The sequence below is a fragment of the Coenobita brevimanus genome, chromosome 105 (genome assembly GCF_032717465.1).
Source record: "Coenobita brevimanus isolate Jiangsu-jjx chromosome 105, ASM3271746v2, whole genome shotgun sequence".
Lineage (NCBI taxonomy): Eukaryota > Metazoa > Arthropoda > Malacostraca > Decapoda > Coenobitidae > Coenobita > Coenobita brevimanus.
This window is the reverse complement of record NC_137058.1, coordinates 1,032,501-1,052,500: the sequence shown is the minus strand read 5'-3', so window position 1 is coordinate 1,052,500 and position 20,000 is coordinate 1,032,501. Positions and strand designations below refer to the sequence as shown.

The following is a 20,000-nucleotide window of genomic DNA, read 5'->3' as shown; positions in this document are numbered from 1 at the left end:
TAATAGCATCAAGAGAGAGAGAGAGAGAGAGAGAGTCTGTAACAGAAATAATAGCATCGAGAGAGAGAGAGAGAGAGAGTCTGTAACAGAAATAATAGCATCAAGAGAGAGAGAAAGAGAGAGAGAGAGTCTGTAACAGAAATAATAGCATCAAGAGAGAGAGAGAGAGAGACAGAGTCTGTAACAGAAATAATAGCATCAAGAGAGAGAGAGAGAGAGAGAGAGAGAGAGTCTGTAACAGAAATAATAGCATCAAGAGAGAGAGAGAGAGAGAGAGAGAGAGAGAGAGTCTGTAACAGAAATAATAGCATCAAGAGAGAGAGAGAGAGAGAGAGAGTCTGTAACAGAAATAATAGCATCAAGAGAGAGAGAGAGAGAGAGAGAGTCTGTAACAGAAATAATAGCATCAAGAGAGAGAGAGAGAGAGAGTCAGTCTGTAACAGAAATAATAGCATCAAGAGAGAGAGAGAGAGAGAGAGAGTCTGTAACAGAAATAATAGCATCAAGAGAGAGAGAGTCTGTAACAGAAATAATAGCATCAAGAGAGAGAGAGAGAGAGAGAGAGAGAGAGTCTGTAACAGAAATAATAGCATCAAGAGAGAGAGAGAGAGTCTGTAACAGAAATAATAGCATCAAGAGAGAGAGAGAGAGAGAGAGAGAGAGTCTGTAACAAATAATAGCATCTTAACCAGAGAGAGAGAGAGAGAGAATCGGCTTGTAATAAAAATAACTACATACGAACTAGAAAAATAACATAAAATAAATAAAATAAAATAAAATAAATAAAATAAAATAAAACAAAGTAAAATAAATAAAATAAAATAAAATAAAATAAAAAACAAGATAAAATAAATAAATAAAACAAATAAATAACATAAATAAAATAAAAAATGAAATAAAATAAATAAAATAAAAAATAAATAAATAAAATAAATAAAATAAAAAATGAACTAAAATAACAAAATAAATAAATTCAATAAAGGCCTAAAAGTCTATTTAAAATTCATGTTAGTATTTTTTCCCATAACTTAAAACAGATTAGAGTATTTTATTCCTAATGCCATATCATCTATACTCCTGTTACTCTAACTTGGCCTAAAACTGCCATCCTTCCTTCCTGAGCTACATCTTGACGGGGGTAAGTTCTCTCCCTCTCTCTCTCTCTCTCTCCCTCTTTCTCTCTCACACGCCTCCTCCTCCACCAGGCATCGTCCCCCTCTTCTGCAACGACCTCTTCCGCGGCATCTCCGAGAACAAGGAACAGAAGGAGTTCGAGGTTCGGTTCAGTATGCTGGAGATCTACAACGAGGTGGTGCACGACCTTCTCAACCCCAACAAGAGCAAGAAGGGCCTCCCCGTTCGACAGCACCCCAAGAAGGGATTTTACGGTACTATCCTTGTCTTTTACTGGGAGGGCGTACGATGTGGATGTGATAGGAAGCGTTAGGAGAAACACACTGAGGTGGTTTGGCCATGTGGAGAGGATGGAGAGTGAGAGACTGACGAGGAGAGTGTGTGTGAGTGAGGTGGAAGGGGGTAGAGGGAGGCCAAGGATGAGATGGAGGGATGGAGTGGAGAGGTATATGAAGGGGGGGGGTGAGCTGGGAGCAGGGCAGTGAAATGGCGTTGAACAGGGCGACATGGAGGCGCCTTAATCCCGTAAGGGGTGGCCACAGACAAATCGCCTCCATGTCACCCCGTCCCCCGGCATTTCACTGCCCTGCTCCCTGCTCACACCCCCCTCTCTCATATACCTCTCTACTCCATCCCTCCATCTCATCCTTGGCCTCCCCGTCCCTCTCCCCCCCTCCACCTCACTCATACACTCTCCACGTTAGTCTCTCACTCTCCATCCTCTCCACATGGCCAAACCACCTCAGTGTGTTTCTCCTAACGCTTCCTATCACATCCACATCCACACCACAACGCTCCTTCACTTCATTTGTCAGTCTCTCACTCTCCATCCTCTCCACATGGCCAAACCACCTCAGTGTGTTTCTCCTAACGCTTCCCATCACATCCACATCCAACAAATAAGTATATATATTACAAAGGTCTTTCATATACAAACCGTACAGAATGCAAATGTTCACTACAGGGACCCTTAATTCAGGTGTTGGGTACTGATGGATGGCTACTGTGTGTGTGTGTGTGTGTGTGTGTGTGTGTGTGTATGCGTGTGTGTGTACCAGCGTGTGTGTACGAGTCACTGCCCCACACCTCATATCTCCACCACCACCTCTCTCACCACACACACAGCTGAGGGTCTCAAGATGGCACTGGTCACGAACTACCAAGAGATCGAGCAGAAGATGAACGAGGGCACAGTGAACCGTACCATCGCCTCGACCAACATGAACGCAACCTCGTCACGAGCGCACACCATCGTAGGCATCAACTTCATTCAGAAATTCAAGAACGCGGCCGGGCAGGAGACGGCGAAGCAAGCAGTGATCAATTTGGTGGATCTGGCGGGCAGGTGGGTGCTGAGATAGATGTCTGAGTTGATAGATAGATGGATAGATAGATAGATAGATGGATGGATGGACAGGTAAATCGAGGCAGGAGACAGCAAAGCATGAAGTGGTCAATTTGGTGGATCTGGCGGGAAGGTGGGTGCTGAGATAGATGTCTGAGTTGATAGATAGATAGACAGGTAGATAGATAGATAGGTAGATAGATGGATGGACAGGTAAATTCAATAACGCAGGTGGGCAGGAGACGGCGAAGCAGGCGGTGGTCACCTTGGTGGATCTGGCGGGCAGGTGGGTGCTAAGATAGATGTATGAGTTGACTGACAGATAGATAGATAGGTAGATAGATAGACAGATAGATGGATACACTGATATACAGATAGATAGGTTGACCGATTGACTGACTGACTGATGGATAGATAGACTGACTGACTGAGACAGACAGATACAATGACTGACTGATAGACAGGTAGATAGACAGACAGATAGAGAAATTCAAAAACGAAGCTGGGCAGGAGACGGCAAAGAAGGCAGTCAATAACTTAGTGGTTTTTATAATGGTTCAGTTCCCCCACTACTGTAATTCTTTTTTCTCACGCTAGGTCGAGAAAATGCTGACGTTAAATCACCCTTTTCATTCTGGCACTAATATTTTTCTCAGTGTGCGGAGCGAGAGGCTAGAGAATGGTCAAGAAGGTGCAGAGCTAATCAAAATACTCTTTCCTTTCCCCAGAGCGGATGTACGTGTAAAGAAATGTGCAATATTTCACCGACAGATTTCTAGCTGCATTGTGTAGTACCTTCCATATTCCTTATTGCTCTCCAAATGACAGTGAGATTCTTTCCTTGCTTCCTTCCTTCCCTCTCACCACCCTTCCCTCCTTCTCTTTCCTTCCTTCCCTCCCTCCACCCTGCCTTCCTTCCATCCCAGAGTTTATTGCTGTGCTCGTCTTACCGCTATGAGATAAAAAACAGTTCATGTTGCAGCGTCCACTCCAACAACCAGCTGAGAAGTGTCTGGATGTTTAATTCCCCCACGAATATAAGTCAAAGTATTTCCTTCCTTTGGTTATTAATATTTTCCACTCTGTCAATGTGCCAAGGGAGTAAACAGCAACAAAAAAAAGAAAAAAGAAAAAGAAAGATAATGTCAAAATATTCCTTTCTAAGGGTACTTACATTTTCATCTTGGAAGACGCAGGGAGGGAACACTAGGACAGGAGGAACAGCACACACCTGAAGAAATAATAATAATAATAATAATGATAATAATAATAATAATAATAATAATAATAATGTGTAACAAAAATAAAATGACAATGCGGGTAAAAGAATGAACACTATACTCTTTTCACTCTAACCTGGCCCAACAGATTTTCGTCCTTTTTTTAGCTTATTTCACGTCGCTCAGTGGTATAACACGACAGGGCTCTTCGTCATTCCCACGGCACTTCTTCGTGACGAGCATCCTAATGTAGCATGAAATCTATTATTACAACTCAGAATTCATGATGTACAGATGGCAATGTTAGGCCAAGTTAGAGTAAAAGGAGTATAGTGATTGAATGGAGTGGACGTGGAGTGACATAAAGGACAAATATATGCCAAAATATTCCTTTGGTACTGTACTCTACTCAGTTTTTATTTTATAGAGGCGAAGATGCACTTGACAGGTGGGTGATGATTGGCTGAACGCAACATGTCCGAATAACATTTCCTAACCCAAATGTCCCTCAGATATAAATATGTTGTCAATTAATAATGCTGACGAGTAAAGAGGTTATGAAGCAATGTTGTATTCAGCCAAGCATCACCAACTTGTCCAACGCATCTTCGCCTCGATAAGAAAAAAAAAATTGAGTAGTGACAGAGTATCAAGAATGTTTCGATCACCCTGTATTGTACTGTACGTGCATTACTGGTGAACGGAAACTTCTGGATACTCTGCCATCACTTCTTGGCGCGACTGTACTATTTTTTTTATTTTCATTTTATTTTAATTTTTTTTTTGGACAGCGAGGAGTGGTTATCATTTTATTTCATTATTTTATTAGTTTTTTTTGACAGCGAGCCAGTGGTTTTCATTTTATTTTATTTATTTATTCATTTATTTATTTATTTTTTGACAGCGAGCGAGTGGAAAGCACAGGCGCGACGGGATCAAGGCTGAAGGAAGGGGCGGCCATCAACCTGTCCCTCTCCAGTCTGGGCAACTGCATACACGCACTGGCCGAGAGGTCACAAGGCAGGCAGGTGAGGATACTCCCTAATACGTTTTCCCAAGCGATTTATTTCACGCACTGGCGGAAAGGTCACAGGGCAGGCAGGTGAGAATGCTCCCTAACACGTTTTCCCAAGCGATTTATATCACGCGAGGTCACAGGGCAGGCAGGTGAGGATGCTCCCTAACACGTTTTCCTAAGCGATTTATTTCACGCACTGGCGGAGAGGTCACAGGGCAGGCAGGTGAGGACGCTCCCTAACACGTTTTCCTAAGCGATTTATTTCACGCACTGGCGGAGAGGTCGCAGGGCAGGCAGGTGAGGACGCTCCCTAACACGTTTTCCCAAGCGATTTATTTCACACACTGGTGGAGAGGTCACAGGGCAGGCAGTTGAGGACGCTCCCTAACACGTTTTCCCAAGCGATTTATTTCATGCACTGGCGGAGAGATCACAGGTCAGGCAGGTGAGGACGCTCCCTAACACGTTTTCCCAAGCGATTTATTTCACGCACTGGCGGAGAGGTCGCAGGGCAGGCTGGTGAGGACGCTCTCTAACACGTTTTCCTAAGCGATTTATTTCACGCGCTGGCGGAGAGGTCACAGGGCAGGCAGGTGAGACAATGACCCGTCGGTTAAGGAAGCTCCCTAACACATCTTCCTAAGCGATTTACTTTGCTTATTACACGTTACTTTTCCTCTTCTGTGTTAAATAAATCCTTCTAATATCACCACAGTCTGCTTAACGTACCAATGTACATTAATCTGGCATATCCAAAATTAAGTCGCTAAGGAAACTGTGCTAAGGAACCTCCTGAAACTACAAGAATACCGGCCTTATTCTTGTGAACTAGGAGGGGGTTCTGGCACATGTTAGCTGCTTTACATACATAATATTACACTAAGTCATTTTCTTGCATGTTATGAAGTCGTTTAGTTTTACCGACACAAGCTACGTAAATATCTAAAGTAAATATCACCGTACCTGATCCACAAAACGTAAATATGAACAGGAAAGATGAACGCAAAGATGAACAGAAAGGATGAACGTCTATCTGTCTATTTATATACCCCAAGGGGAGAAGGGACAGATCCTCACCGCACCACACCGCACGAGGGTCAACTGCAAAAGAGGTGCTCATGAGTCTCTTAACAGACGAAAATACGGGACACATAGAGATTCGTATTTCGTAGCTTATTAATCTTCCTACCATCAATTGCTTACCAGATTAGAGACCCGTATTTCGTAGCTTATTAAACTTATTATCATCTACTGCTTACCGGATTATTTTTCCATATGATACACCTATAATGGTTTTCGTTAGTGTAGAATATGACGGTATTAGAAAAGCAGTAATGTTATACGCACATGAAGTCGGCACGTGGAATTGGCACAGCTTCCACACATCATTCTCTCCCTCCTTTTTACGTAACCCTCCCCTCCTTCCCTCCTCTTAATCTCGCCCCTCTTTCCTTTCCTCCTCCTTCCTCTTTGCCTCTCCCCTCCTTCCCTTCCTTCTCCCACTTTACCACTCCTTTCCTTCCCTTTCTGCTCCCCGTTTGCCTCTCCCCTCCCGCTTCAAGATCCTAACCTCTTTTCATTCAACAGTGATCTGATCCTGCATGCCACTTTTTATAATTTCTGAGTTAAAAATGTTAGTGAAAAGAAGTCAATCACCCACTTTACCGAAATGCCGGTTATGTGACGTTAGCGGCCATGGAGCGCCATCTTCCTCAGCTATCCTGATTAACTCCACATTGCTGATTCTGTCTTGTAAATCGCTTCTTATACAATCCTTACACTTTAATCGTTGTCTTCCTCTTGCTCTTCTTCCTTCTATTCTTCCAAGTAAACAGTTATTTTCAAGTACTTTTATATCATGTTCCAAAAAAACTCCATCTGTCTTTTCCTCATAGTCTTCATCATTTCTCTTTCCACGCCTGTCCTTCTCAGACCTTCTTCAATCACTCATCAGTTACAAAAATACCCCTTAGTTTCATCTCCACCTGTTCTTTGTCTCGTTTGGTCTAAAACTGAAAAATAGTAATCAGTTAGTTATGAAAGTCTTCGGTAAAGTCACGCCACATTTCATTTAACAGATTTAGAAAGAGAGTTTGATGCAGCTCGACTCTCAAACTGGCTCATATCAAATCGTATTAACCTCTACATGTAAAATTTCAGAAAGACAGGTCAACTCTACATATGTTTAAAGAGAAAAATGGTGTTAAATTTTTGAACTTACTCCCTAGACATGAAAACTTTGACAAAATGATGGTGAACTCGAAAGTCTAAACAATGCAAAATAAATCGCTAAGAGAAACGCGCTACGAAGTCCCCTATGTGAACAAAAATACAGCTCATTACCGGCCTCTCCTAACTAATCAACAGTAACCTGCCTGTGTGAGTCAAATTCTCGCTGACACAGGAGAATCCGTAACACCTCTTCCTTGGCGACTTATTTTGCATGTTACACCTAAATAACCTCCCGTGCATGATCTCTTTATCTGCAATATCATTTCAGTTTCCACCTAAATATATATAATTTTACTTTTATTATATGTAGATCTTTATTTCACCCTGTTTATATTTTTAAAAAGGTGATAAAGTTTCCAAAGCATTTTCTATACCTTATTTCCTCTAACTTGGCCAAAAACTGCCATCTCTCCATCTTGAATTCTCAGGCGTAACAATACATTAACACCGTAAGATCACGCTTGTCACGAAGAAGTGCCAAGGAATGAACGTGGAGCCACAACACTGCTTTTTCTGCCACTAAGCTACATGAAATAACCAGCAAAAGGACGAAAGTCTTGGCCAAGTTAAAGTAAAGCACGAAAATCTGGGCCAAGTAAAGGACGAAAATCTGGGCCAAGTAAAGGACGAAAATCTGGGCCAAAAAGGACGAAAATCTGGGCCAAGGACGAAAACTTGGACCAAGTAAAGGACGAAAATCTGGGCCAAGTAAAGGACGAAAATCTGGGCCAAGTAAAGGACGAAAATCTGGGCCAAGTAAAGGACGAAAATCTGGGCCAAAAAGGACGAAAATCTGGGCCAAGGACGAAAATCTGGACCAAGTAAAGGACGAAAATCTGGGCCAAAAAGGACGAAAATCTGGGCCTAAAAGGACGAAAATCTGGGCCAAGTAAAGGACGAAAATCTGGGCCAAGTAAAGGACGAAAATCTGGGCCAAGTAAAGGACGAAAATCTGAGGCAAGAAAGGACGAAAATCTGAAAAAATATATATTAACTCTTTTATGATGCCCACTTTTTTTCTTTCTTTTTTTCCAGGTGTGTGTTCCGTTCCGTGACTCCAAGCTGACTATTTTTCTTTCTTCAGGTGCGTGTTCCGTTCCGTGACTCCAAACTGACTATATATATATTTTCTCTCTCTCTCTCTTTTCAGGTGCGTGTTCCGTTCCCTGACTCAAACTGATTATTTTTTTTTTTTCATTTTTTCAAGTGTGTGTTCCGTTCCGTGACTCCAAACTAATTTTTTTCAAGTGTGTGTTCCGTTCCGTGACTCCAAACTGACTATATATATTTTTTTTCTCTCTCTCTCTCTTTTCAGGTGCGTGTTCCGTTCCGTGACTCCAAGCTGACTCGCCTACTCATGAACGCCTTGGGGGGAAACAGCAAAACCATCATGATCGCCGCCATCTCACCTGCTGACATCAATTACGAGGAGACACTATCCACTCTGCGATTTGGTGAGTGGTGGTGGTGTGATTGGTGTGGTGTGGGGATTGTTATTATTATTATTATTATTATTATTATTATTATTATTATTGCTCTTGTTATTATTATTGTTACTATTATTATTATTGTTATTATTATTATTATTAGTGGGTAGGAGTGGTAGTTTTATTCTTGTAGTGTTATTATTATTGATATTATTATTATTACTACTAGTAGTAGTAGTAGTAACAGTAGTAGAAGTAGTAGTGGTAGTAGTTGCAGTAGTTAGCAGTATTTATTATTATTATTATTATTATAATTATCATTATTATTAATATTATTATTACCATTATTATTATTATTATTATTATTATTGTCATTATTATTACAATAATTATTATTATTATTATTATTATTATTATTACTACTACTACTACTCCTATTATCACCATCACCACCATGACTACTACTACTACTACTACTACTATCACCACCACCACCAACACTACTACAACTACTACTATTACTACTACTACCACCATCGCTACTACTACCACCACTAGTATCATTATTATTATTATTATCATCATCTTACATTATTGGCCTAGGCACGTCACCCTACGCTCCTGGCAGTAAAATAAGGGACTGTATGGGTGTATGGCTTCCCTCTTCATTGCCATACACATACATCCACACAGCAGCATCTCTCGGTCTGAAGGGGTTAAGCTCTGCCCTCTCCATACCTTCCAATCCTTTCCCTGGACTGGCATTTCTCACAGGCGTTGATGTGGATGCTCTTGACTAAATGGATGATGATGATGATGATGATGATGATGATGATGGAAGAAATAATAACAACAACAACAACAACAATAATAATAATATTAATCATAATAATAACAGAAGAAGAAACGATAATAATAATAATAATAATAATAATAATAATAATAATAATAATAATAATAATAATTGTGGAGGAAGAAGATGAAAAAGATGATAATAAAGAAAAAGAACAATAACAACAACAGCAACAATAATAACAATAATAAATAATAATAATAATAATAATAATAATAATAACAAAAATAATATATATAATAAAATTCAATTAGACACCAGAAATAAAATCGCAAGCCAATATTTAAATAATTTCCCAAACCACACAATAAATAAATAAATAAATAAATATATATATAAATAAATACGTATATCTATAGCAAGTTAAAATTTTCCATCGAGCCCAAATATTCTTCCACAATTCTCTCTCTCTCTCTCTCTCTCTCTCTCTCTCTCTCTCTCTCTCTCTCTCTCAATAAGTCTTATGAAGATACGCTCCCTCTTTATATATACATTATCCTCCCTCTTCATACATTCATATCTTCATACACTATCTTCCCTCTTCATACATCCATCTTTCCTTCTTCATACAGTATCCTCCCTCTTCATACATTCATATCTTCATACATTATCTTCCCTCTTCATACATCCATCTTTCCTTCTTCATACAGTATCCTCCCTCTTCATACAGTATCCTCCCTCTTCATACATTCTATCCCATACATTCATACATCCCATACATTCATACATCCCATACATTCATACCTCCCATACATTCATACATCCCATACATTCATACATCCCATACGTTCATACATCCCATACATTCATACATCCCATACATTCATACATCCCATACATTCATACATCCCATACATTCATACATCCCATACATTATCCTCCCTCTTCATACATTACCCTCCCTCTTTATACATCCTCCTCCTCTTCATACATTATCCTCCCTCTTCATACATTACCCTCCCTCTTTATACATTACCCTCCCTCTTTATACATCCTCCTCCTCTTCATACATTATCCTCCCTCTTCATACATTATCCTCCCTCTTCATACATTATCCTCCCTCTTCATACATTCTATCCCATACATTCACACATCCCATACATTCATACATCCCATACATTCATATAGCCCATACATTCATACATCCCATACATTATCCTCCCTCTTCATACATCCATCTCTCCCTCTTAACAGCGGACAGGGCCAAGCAGATCAAGACCAAGGCAACGGTGAACGAAGACCCCACTGACAAGCTGCTGAGGGAGCTAAGGGAAGAGAACGACAGGCTCAAGAAGATGATGCAGGGAGGCAAGATTGACAAGGACTTTATTGACGCCGATGGAGACGGTGTGGACGACAGAGGTAGGCGAGAGAGAGAGGGAGAGAGAGAGAGAGAGTGTGTGTGTGTGTGTGTGTGTGTGTGTGTGTGTGAAAAATCTAAACCACCCAAAATCATCTCAAAAAACAAAAACATCTAAAAAAAAAAATAAAACACACATCAAAATCCCAAGCAATATCATAATAAGGATTAAATTACGAACAAATCCCTCTTATAATCCCCCCTCTTCCTCGTCCTCCCTCTCCTTCTCTCCCCCCCGCCCCCCGGAAGTGACGGAGGACGTGAAGAAGAAGTGGGAGGAGGAAATGAAGGCGAGGATGCTGGAAAATGAACTGGAAATGGCCAACATGAAGAAGTCTTACGAGGAGAAGCTGAGGATGGCGAAGAAAGATTTTGTGGTGAGAGAGAGAATTATTTTTAACTCTGTCTCTTTCTGTCTGTCTGTCTCTCTTTGTTTCTCTGTCTGTCTGTCTGTCTCTGTCTGTCTGTCTCTCTCTCTCTCTCTCTCTCTCTCTCTCTCTCTCTCCTTATATTACTGTTCCACATCGTCTTCCTTTCTCCCTTCTTCATTCTCCTGTTATTAACCTCCTCCCTTCCTTACTCTTCCTTCGTCCACCCTCCCTCTTCTCTCTCTCCCTTCCTCCCTTCCCCCATCTTATCATCTCTTCCCTTCTTCTTCTCTCCCTTTTCTTATTCTGTTCTTTCCTCCCTCATCATTAATCTCCCTCTCTCAAATTTTTCAAGATCTTATGACTTCATCTCAAATATAATCCTTTGACATCATTATAGAGTTGTTCCGACCATGTGAAGGCTTTCCTCCCTTCTTACCTACCACCCTCTGCTCCTCCCTTTTTCATAATTCTCCCTTCCCTTCTCTGCTGTCAACCTTTCCGCCTCCTAACCCCTCTCTTCTCTTCCTCCCCTCTTCCTTTTCCTCCTCTTATCTCCTCTCTTTCCTTTCATTTCTCTTTCCTTCCTCCTTCTCTCTTTTCTTCCCCTCTTCTTCCATTACCTCCTTTCATCTCTTCTCCCTTCTCTCTTCACTTCCCTCCTATTCTCCCCTCTTTCTTTCCATTTCCTCTTGTCTTTCCCTTCGTCTTTGGTAATCTCTCCTCCCCTCTTTGTTTCCCCTTCTCCTCTCTCTCTTAATCTCCTCTCATCTCCCCTCTTCCCTCCTCCCCCAGTACATCTCCTTCCTTCCCTCCACCCTTCCTTCCCTGCTCTGTTAATTGCCCTTCCCCTCCTAATCACTCTATCATTAACGTACTAAGCCTCTCTAAGCTTTGTAATTCATCCATACTCCTCCCTCACCCCACACTCTCCCTCTCAGCCACTCCCTCTGTTACCTTCCCCTTGCATTTCGTTATTATTATTATTATTAGTAGTAGTAGTAGTAGTAGTAGTAGTATCATTATTGTCCTTATTGTTATAATTATTATTATTATTATTATTATTATTATTATTATTATTATTATCAACCACACCCTCTGTTATCTAGCTTCCTGTGTGATAACCTGCTCTGCTCTTCCCCTTGTCTTTCGTTATTATTATCATTATTATCCTTAGTAGTAGTAGTAGTAGTAGTAGTAGCAGTAGTAATAGTAGTAGTAGCAGTAGTAGTAGTAGTATCCTAACACCACACAAACCTAACCACACCTGCACCCTTACCCCCTAACACAACCATATTTCCACCCACACCTAACCAATTAAACCACACCACAACACCACCCCAATCTCCCCCAACCTCACCACACCAACCCCCACCCCACCCCCATCCCAGTCTCCCCCAACCTTACCCCATCACCCCCACTCTAACCCGCACTCCAACCTCTTCTAGGACCCAACGATCGCCAAGAAGGAGCAGGAGAAGCAGACCAAACCTCATATCTACAACCTCAACGTGGATCCTATTTTATCCGGCCGAATCATCCACATCCTCAACCCTGGCGTAAACACAATTGGTAACCGGAAAGGGGAGGAGTCTAATATTACCATGATTAGTCCCAGGTGAGATGAGTTACCTGTGTGTCTTATTAATGGAGGAATATTATCATCATCATCATTCATCATCATCCGGACCTCCTTTCCCACCTTAGGGCAGGGTGAGGAGTAGCAATGTCCTTGTGAAATATTTCCAAGGCGAGATGAGTTACCTGTGTGTATTATTAAAGGGAGAATATTACCTGGTCAGATATTTCCCTGGTATGATTATTAATGGAAGAATATTACCTGGTCAAATACTTCCCAGGTAAGATGAGTTACCTTTATGTTTATGGAAGAGAATTACCTGGCCAAATATTTCCCAGGTAAGGTTATTAATGGAAGAATATTACCTTGTTAAATATTTCTAAGGTGAGATGAGTTACCTGTGTGTATTATTAACGGGAGAATATTACCTGGTCAAATATTTCCAGTCAGTCCAAATTGAGATGTTTTCCTATTCGTATTGCCTTTCCAAATATTACTTACTGAGATAATCCAACTATTTCGGCCCAACTCAGACCCTCTCCAGGTATATTTTTACTACTGATGAATGAACTGCTGCACATCTTTATAAATATCTCTGTTTTATATGCAAAGAAGAAGGAACCCAAGGCTAGAACCATTCCCTGCGATGATCGTCTCAATATTTTTACCAGAGTACGAGAGAATGGGGAATGAAAGACTAAAAGGGTGTATGTGTAGGTGAAGTGGAGGGAGGGAGAGGGAGGGGAACGCCGAGGATGAGGTGGAGGGATGGAGTTGAGAGGTATATGAGAGAGGGGGTGAGTGAGCTAGGAGCAGGGCTGTGAAATGGCGGGGGACAGGGCGACTTGGAGGCGTTTTGTCTGCGGCCACCCTTTGCGGGATTAGGGCGTTGGGCTATAGATAGATAGATAGATAGACGAGTTTGCTAAAAGTTAAAGGTGAAGTTAAAAAGAGACCTTGTTCGTAAAGGAGTTCTTATGTGGTAGGTGGGGGCACTCACCATCCACTCACTCGATGTAGTGCTGCTCTCGGGTGTCTGCCCTTTCCTCTCCATCCTTCTTTCCTTCCATCCTCTTCTGTCTTTCTTTCCTTCATTCTTTCCTTGTCCTTCTGCCTACGGGTGACTTTACACTCCCTCTTCTGTCTTTCTTTCCTTCATTCTTTCCTCTTCCTTCTGCCTGTGGGTGACTCTACACTAAGTGACAAGCCAAATGGTTTCCTGTACACCAGGAAACCATTTACTACGCTGGGTGGTAACCATATAACCAGATTTTGGCGCCTGGTGGTTTAGTGGGTAATTATTGCGCTCCAATCGGATTGAGCCGGTGAAGGTTTATATCCAAGGGGTGGTTAGGGTTGACTGCTCATGTAATGCCACTCAGGGATGAGTGAGGCTGGTCACTCTCATCTTAAATGTCGGGACCAACTGCCTAGCCCCGGGCTCCTACGCTCCTCATGGGGCAATGTAGGATTGGATGATGGATGGATGAATGGATGGATGGATCTTACTTCCAAATTTCAAAGTCTGCCCTAACGTGAATGAAACAGTCTAAAAATAAATCCTGATATCATAATATGAGAGAGGGGGGTGTGAGCTGGGAGCAGGGTAGTGAAATGGCGGGGGAAAGGGCGACATGGAGGCGATTTGTTTGTGGCCACCCCTTCCGGGATTAAAGCGTCTGGCAATAGAGAGATCATATAAAGGCGCCCGCGTTGTGAAAAGGTTGGTATTTCAGTATCTGTTACGCTAAAATTAAATCTAGTTAACTTATACGTTCTTAGCCAAATTGAATTCCTTTGTTACGTGTCACGAGTGTAATCTGGTGTATGGATTATATTTGATTTAATCTGGTTTTCCTTCTTCTGTTCATCTTCGGTAAAAAAGAAAAAAGAAAAAAGAAAAAAGAAAGAAAACTCAGTAGGTAAAGATATGCAGTAACTACCTCAGTTTTGAAAAAGTTTGAGAGAGAGAGAGAGAGAGAGAGAGAGAGAGCATAACGATAAATGGGTAGCTAGGTGAAAGGAGGACGATTTGGAGGAAATGACGTTGTGTGTGTGTGTGTGTGTGTGTGTGTGTGTGTGTGTGTGTGTGTGTGTGTAGATATAGAAGGTGACCAGAGCACAAGACGGAACTCTGGGGTCACTACTCTCGTCGGTTAAGGAAGATCCCTAACACCTCTTCCTAAGCGATTTAGTTTGCTCATTTCACCGTCCCGTTATGTGTTAAATAAATCTTTCCCGTATCACCAAAACCTGCATAAATAACGTACAAAAGGATATTAACGAGCCATAACCATAAATAAATCGCTATGGAAGAGGTGTTAGGGAGCTTCCTTATCTACAGGCCAGGAACAAGGAAGTCACAGGAAAAGGAAAGGGGAAGAAAGGATGAAGAAACTAGGGAAGGAAAGATATGGAAAGGAATCATTTTAAAGAACTGTTCAAGAGACGTTGGATATATATGAAGCCAAAGTAGGGCTGACGGTGGTGTAGGAGTGTGAGGCGTGGGTACAGAACAGAGTGGAAAAGGGTGAAAGTGTTAGAAATATAAAGAGAAATACAAAGTCTAAAATATAAACAGGAAGTGAGATGACTTTTAGGGTGAGAAATGACGCTTGCAGAGATGAGGAGGCAGATGATGTGTAATGGAAAGAGCAGACCAGGATGTGTTAGACTTGGAAAAATAAAGTCTATGGTTTAAACAGGGGCTGAGATGATTTTTAGGGTGAGAAATGACACTTGCAGAGATGAGGAGGCAGACGATGTGTAATGGAAAGAGCAGACCAGGATGTGTTGGACTTGGAAATACAAAGTCTGTGGTCTAAACGGAGGGTGAGATGATTTGTTAGGGTGAGAAACGAACTTACAGAGATGAGAAGAAGATGCAGAGTAATGAGAAGAGCAGATTAGGATGTACTAGAATCTTTTGACCATTTGGAGAGGATGGGTCATGAAAGATTGATAAAGAAACGGTAAAGATCTAAAGTGGAGGGTGTGAGAGGAAGAGGGAGGGTAAAGACAGGGAGGAAGGAGTGTGGAAGTTACTTAGAATCAGTGAAGTTTGATTATCCAGGAGAGTAAGACAAGTAGTTTAGAGAGCAGTGAATCAGAATGACGTGGTTTGGGTGGATATGATTCACTGTCGATGATCTGTAACAAGCAAGAAGTGAAGAGACTGGAGTAAATCGTAAACCACCTAGGATTACTTGTGGATGATTTGGGAAGACTTTTCCGTACACCATTACATTCAACAGCTGAGTGACTATGGGACTGAATGCAGCTGGAGTTTTCTGTTTTCAAGCTGACAAGGAGAACGGAGAACACATCAGGTGGCTATAACAGAAAACTGATTACACTCTTTGTACTCTAAGGTGGACCAGATTTTCGTCCCTTCGCAGCTTACTTCACGTAGCTCAGTGGCAGAAGACGACAATGCCACGGCTCCTCGTACGTTCCATAGCACTTCTTTGTGACCAGCATCATATTCTAGTGTTAGTCTAGCGTTATACCTCAGCATTCAGGATGGAGGGAGGACAATTTTAGATCAGGTTAGAGTAAAAACGGTATAAATCATAACTACCAGAGATCCTACCATCCAAATTAATCAATATACAGATTTCTTTTCTCCCTCCTTTACAACTAACCTGCGCTACACAGGTTCGCCTCTGTATTCCTCTGTCGTCTCTGTATTTACCTGTATTCCTCTGTCGTCCATGTATTTATCTGTACTCCTGTCTTCTCTATATTCATCTGTATTCCTCCGTCTTCCCTACACAGCATCCAGGAACAGCACGCGGAACTGATACTGGGTAAGGATGGGAAGGTGAGCATCAAGCCAGTAAACACAGACTGCAGGGTACTCGTTAACGGGTCACCTATACAGGGGGACACCACGCTATGCCACAACGACAGGTGAGACTCAGACACCTGTGCTCTCCCCTCACACACCTGTACTCTCCCTAACACCTTTTCCTAAGCGATTTCTTTAGCTTATTTCACCTTTCTGTCCCTCTCTGTGTTATACAAATCCTTCCAATATCGCCACACTCTGCATCAATAACGTACAAAATAATATTAGCCTAACACCTTTTCCTAAGCGATTTAATCTGCCTATTACACCTTACTGTCCCTCTCCGTGTTATATAAATCCTTCCAATATCGTCATACTCTGCATCAATAACGTACAAAATAATATTAGCCTAACACCTTTTCCTAAGCGATTTAATCTGCTTATTTCACCTCTCTGTCCCTTTCTGCTACATAAATCCTTCCAATACCGCCATACTCTGCATCTATAACGTACAAAATGATATCAGCCTAACATCTTTTCCTAAGCGATTTATTTTGCTTATTTCACCTTTCTGTCCCTCTCTGTGTTATATAAATCCTTCCAATACCGCCATACTCTGCATCTATAACGTACAAAATGATATCAGCCTAACATCTTTTCCTAAGCGATTTATTTGGCTTATTACACCTTTCTGTGTTATAGAAATCCTTCCAATATCGCCATAATCTGCATCTATAACGTACAAAACGAAATTAGCCTGCCATAACCAAAAATAAATCGGTAAGAAAAAGGTGTTAAGGAGCCTCTTTACTCCGTGAAGATACAGGCCCAAGACCCGTATTCTCGCCGGTTAAGGAAACTCCCTGAGACCTTTTCCTTAGCGATTTATTCTCCGTACTAGCCAATACTGGTCTCTTGTATACTGTTTGTATCTTTTAAACACTAGCCAAAAATAATGGGCTGTATGCAAAAATAAACCGGTAAGGAGAAGGTGTTAGGGGAGCTTCCTAATACTATGTTTACACTTTTAAGTTAGACTGCTTATGTATACGAGAAAATAAAACATGAGAGAATTATTTTTTTTTATGCAAGGAAGAAGGAACCCAAGGCCAGGAGCCTGTACGACTGTTCCCTCCAAGAAAAAATAAAAACAAGATAGGAGAGAGTCCAATTCAAGACCCGTTTGTTTCGAGATGCCTGGACCCACTGCATTGAAAGGACTGGAGGTCATAGGTAGTAGGAAATACAGACAGGAGACAGTTCCAGAGTTGACCTGTTGCATACATGAAGGACTGGGAAGACCAGTATAAATTCAGAAAGTAGACAACGAGTAAAGAGTGGCATAACAGAGTGAGAACGATGTTGGATAGACGAGTGAGAACAATATATTGGATAGACGAGTAAGAACAATATGTCAGATAGACGAGTAAGAACAATATGTCAGATAGACAAGTAAGAACAATATGTCAGATAGACGAGTAAGAACAATATGTCAGATAGACGAGTAAGAACAATATGTCGGATAGACGAGTAAGAACAATATGTCAGATAGACGAGTAAGAACAATATGTCAGATAGACGAGTGAGAACAATATGTCAGATAGACGAGTAAGAACAATATGTCAGATAGACGAGTAAGAACAATATGTCAGATAGACGAGTAAGAACAATATGTCAGATAGACGAGTGAGAACAATATGTCAGATAGACGAGTGAGAACAATATGTCAGATAGACGAGTAAGAACAATATGTCAGATAGACGAGTAAGAACAATATGTCAGATAGACGAGTGAGAACAATATGTCAGATAGACGAGTAAGAACAATATGTCAGATAGACGAGTAAGAACAATATGTCAGATAGACGAGTGAGTAAGAACAATATGTCGGATAGACGAGTGAGTAAGAACAATATGTCGGATAGACGAGTAAGAACAATATGCCGGATAGACGAGTAAGAACAATATGTCGGATAGACGAGTAAGAACAATATGTCGGATAGACGAGTAAGAACAATATGTCGGATAGACGAGTAAGAACAATATGTCGGATAGACGAGTGAGAACAATATGTCAGATAGACGAGTAAGAACAATATGTTGGATAGACAAGTAAGAACAATATGTCAGATAGACGAGTGAGAACAATATGTCGGATAGACGAGTAAGAACAATATGTCGGATAGACGAGTGAGAACAATATGTCGGATAGACGAGTGAGAACAATATGTCGGATAGACGAGTGAGTAAGAACAATATGTCGGATAGACGAGTAAGAACAATATGTCGGATAGCTAGTTTATTTTCACGGGACGGAACTGGAACATTTTGGAACCTGAATACTAAACTGTAGCTGCATAAGACTCAATGACTCTTAGCAATTTAATTCTTAGAGTTTTTTGATGAATGGAGGAGACCTGTAATTTATCTATCTATCTATAGCCCGACGCCCAAACCCACAAAGGGTGGCCACAGACAAAACGCCTCCAAGTCGCTCTGTCACCCACCATTTGACTGCCCTTCCCCCAACTCACTCACCCCTCCCTGTAATCTGATGTATAGATTTTTTTAATATTTGTGTTTCCTTCATCTGTTTGTCTAAAAAATATATATATATATATATATGGAGTAGGAATAATTCTCACATACTACCAATCAGATCCATCCTTCAATCTGACCCTACCTGTCCATCAACTGATCTGAAATGAGTTCGGGATCTTGGTCAGGTGATAACAGATGCCATAACAACAACACTAAGACCCACCGCCCATCATTTCGCATATTACGGATAAAGGCATCACAATAACTGCACTAATACCCACCACCCATCATTTCACAGATTAAAGACAAGGGCATCACGATAACTGCACTAAGACCCACCACCCATCACTTCTCAGATTAACGACATGTCACAATAACTGCACTAACACCCACCACCCATCATTACGCAGACTGGTATTCGGGGCGACGCAGCTGTGGGTATTCCAGAACCCGCCGGAGAGCAAGAAGGCCAAACTCCCCAATCAGACCATCACCTACGAGTACGCTCAGGAGGAGATTGCGGCCAAGAGTGGGGTGAATATGACCAGTGGAGGCGACGCAGGTAGGAACAGGTCTCTTAAGTGCAGGTAGGAACAGCTAAGTCTTCCTTCTTGATTGTAGGTAGGAACAGCTGTCGTGTCTCTTAATTGCAGGTAGGAACAGCTGTCGTGTCTCTTAATTGCAGGTAGGAACAGCTAAATCTATCCTCTTAATTGCAGGTAGGAACAGCTAAGTCTTCCCTCTTAATTGCAGGTAGGAACAGCTGTCGTGTCTCTTAACTGCAGGTAGGAACAGCTAAGTTTATCCTCTTAACTGCAGGTAGGAACAGCTAAGTCTTAACTGTAGGTAGGAACAGCTGTCGTGTCTCTTAACTGCAGGTAGGAACAGCTAAGTCTTCCTCTTAATTGCAGGTAGGAACAGCTAAATCTTAACTGCAGGTAGGAACAGCTAAGTCTTAATTGCAGGTAGGAACAGCTGTCGTGTCTCTTAACTGCAGGTAGGAACAGCTAAGTCTTCCTCTTAATTGCAGGTAGGAACAGCTAAGTCTTAACTGTAGGTAGGAACAGCTAAGTCTTAATTGCAGGTAGGAACAGCTAAGTCTTAATTGCAGGTAGGAACAGCTAAGTCTTAATTG

General features: G+C 41.4%; 1 protein-coding gene across 1 annotated transcript in view; it reads left to right on the top strand.

The window, feature by feature from the left end:
• The window catches only part of LOC145416314 (kinesin-like protein KIF28), a 41,032-nt gene that overhangs the window by 7,242 nt on the left and 13,790 nt on the right, over positions 1-20,000 (top strand). The window contains exons 4-12 of the mRNA XM_080285314.1: positions 1,206-1,388; positions 2,260-2,479; positions 4,604-4,727; positions 8,265-8,403; positions 10,424-10,591; positions 10,839-10,966; positions 12,406-12,575; positions 16,314-16,448; positions 19,276-19,427. Coding sequence (XP_080141440.1) covers positions 1,206-1,388; positions 2,260-2,479; positions 4,604-4,727; positions 8,265-8,403; positions 10,424-10,591; positions 10,839-10,966; positions 12,406-12,575; positions 16,314-16,448; positions 19,276-19,427 — 1,419 coding nt within the window. The remainder of the gene's footprint in view (positions 1-1,205; positions 1,389-2,259; positions 2,480-4,603; positions 4,728-8,264; positions 8,404-10,423; positions 10,592-10,838; positions 10,967-12,405; positions 12,576-16,313; positions 16,449-19,275; positions 19,428-20,000) is intronic.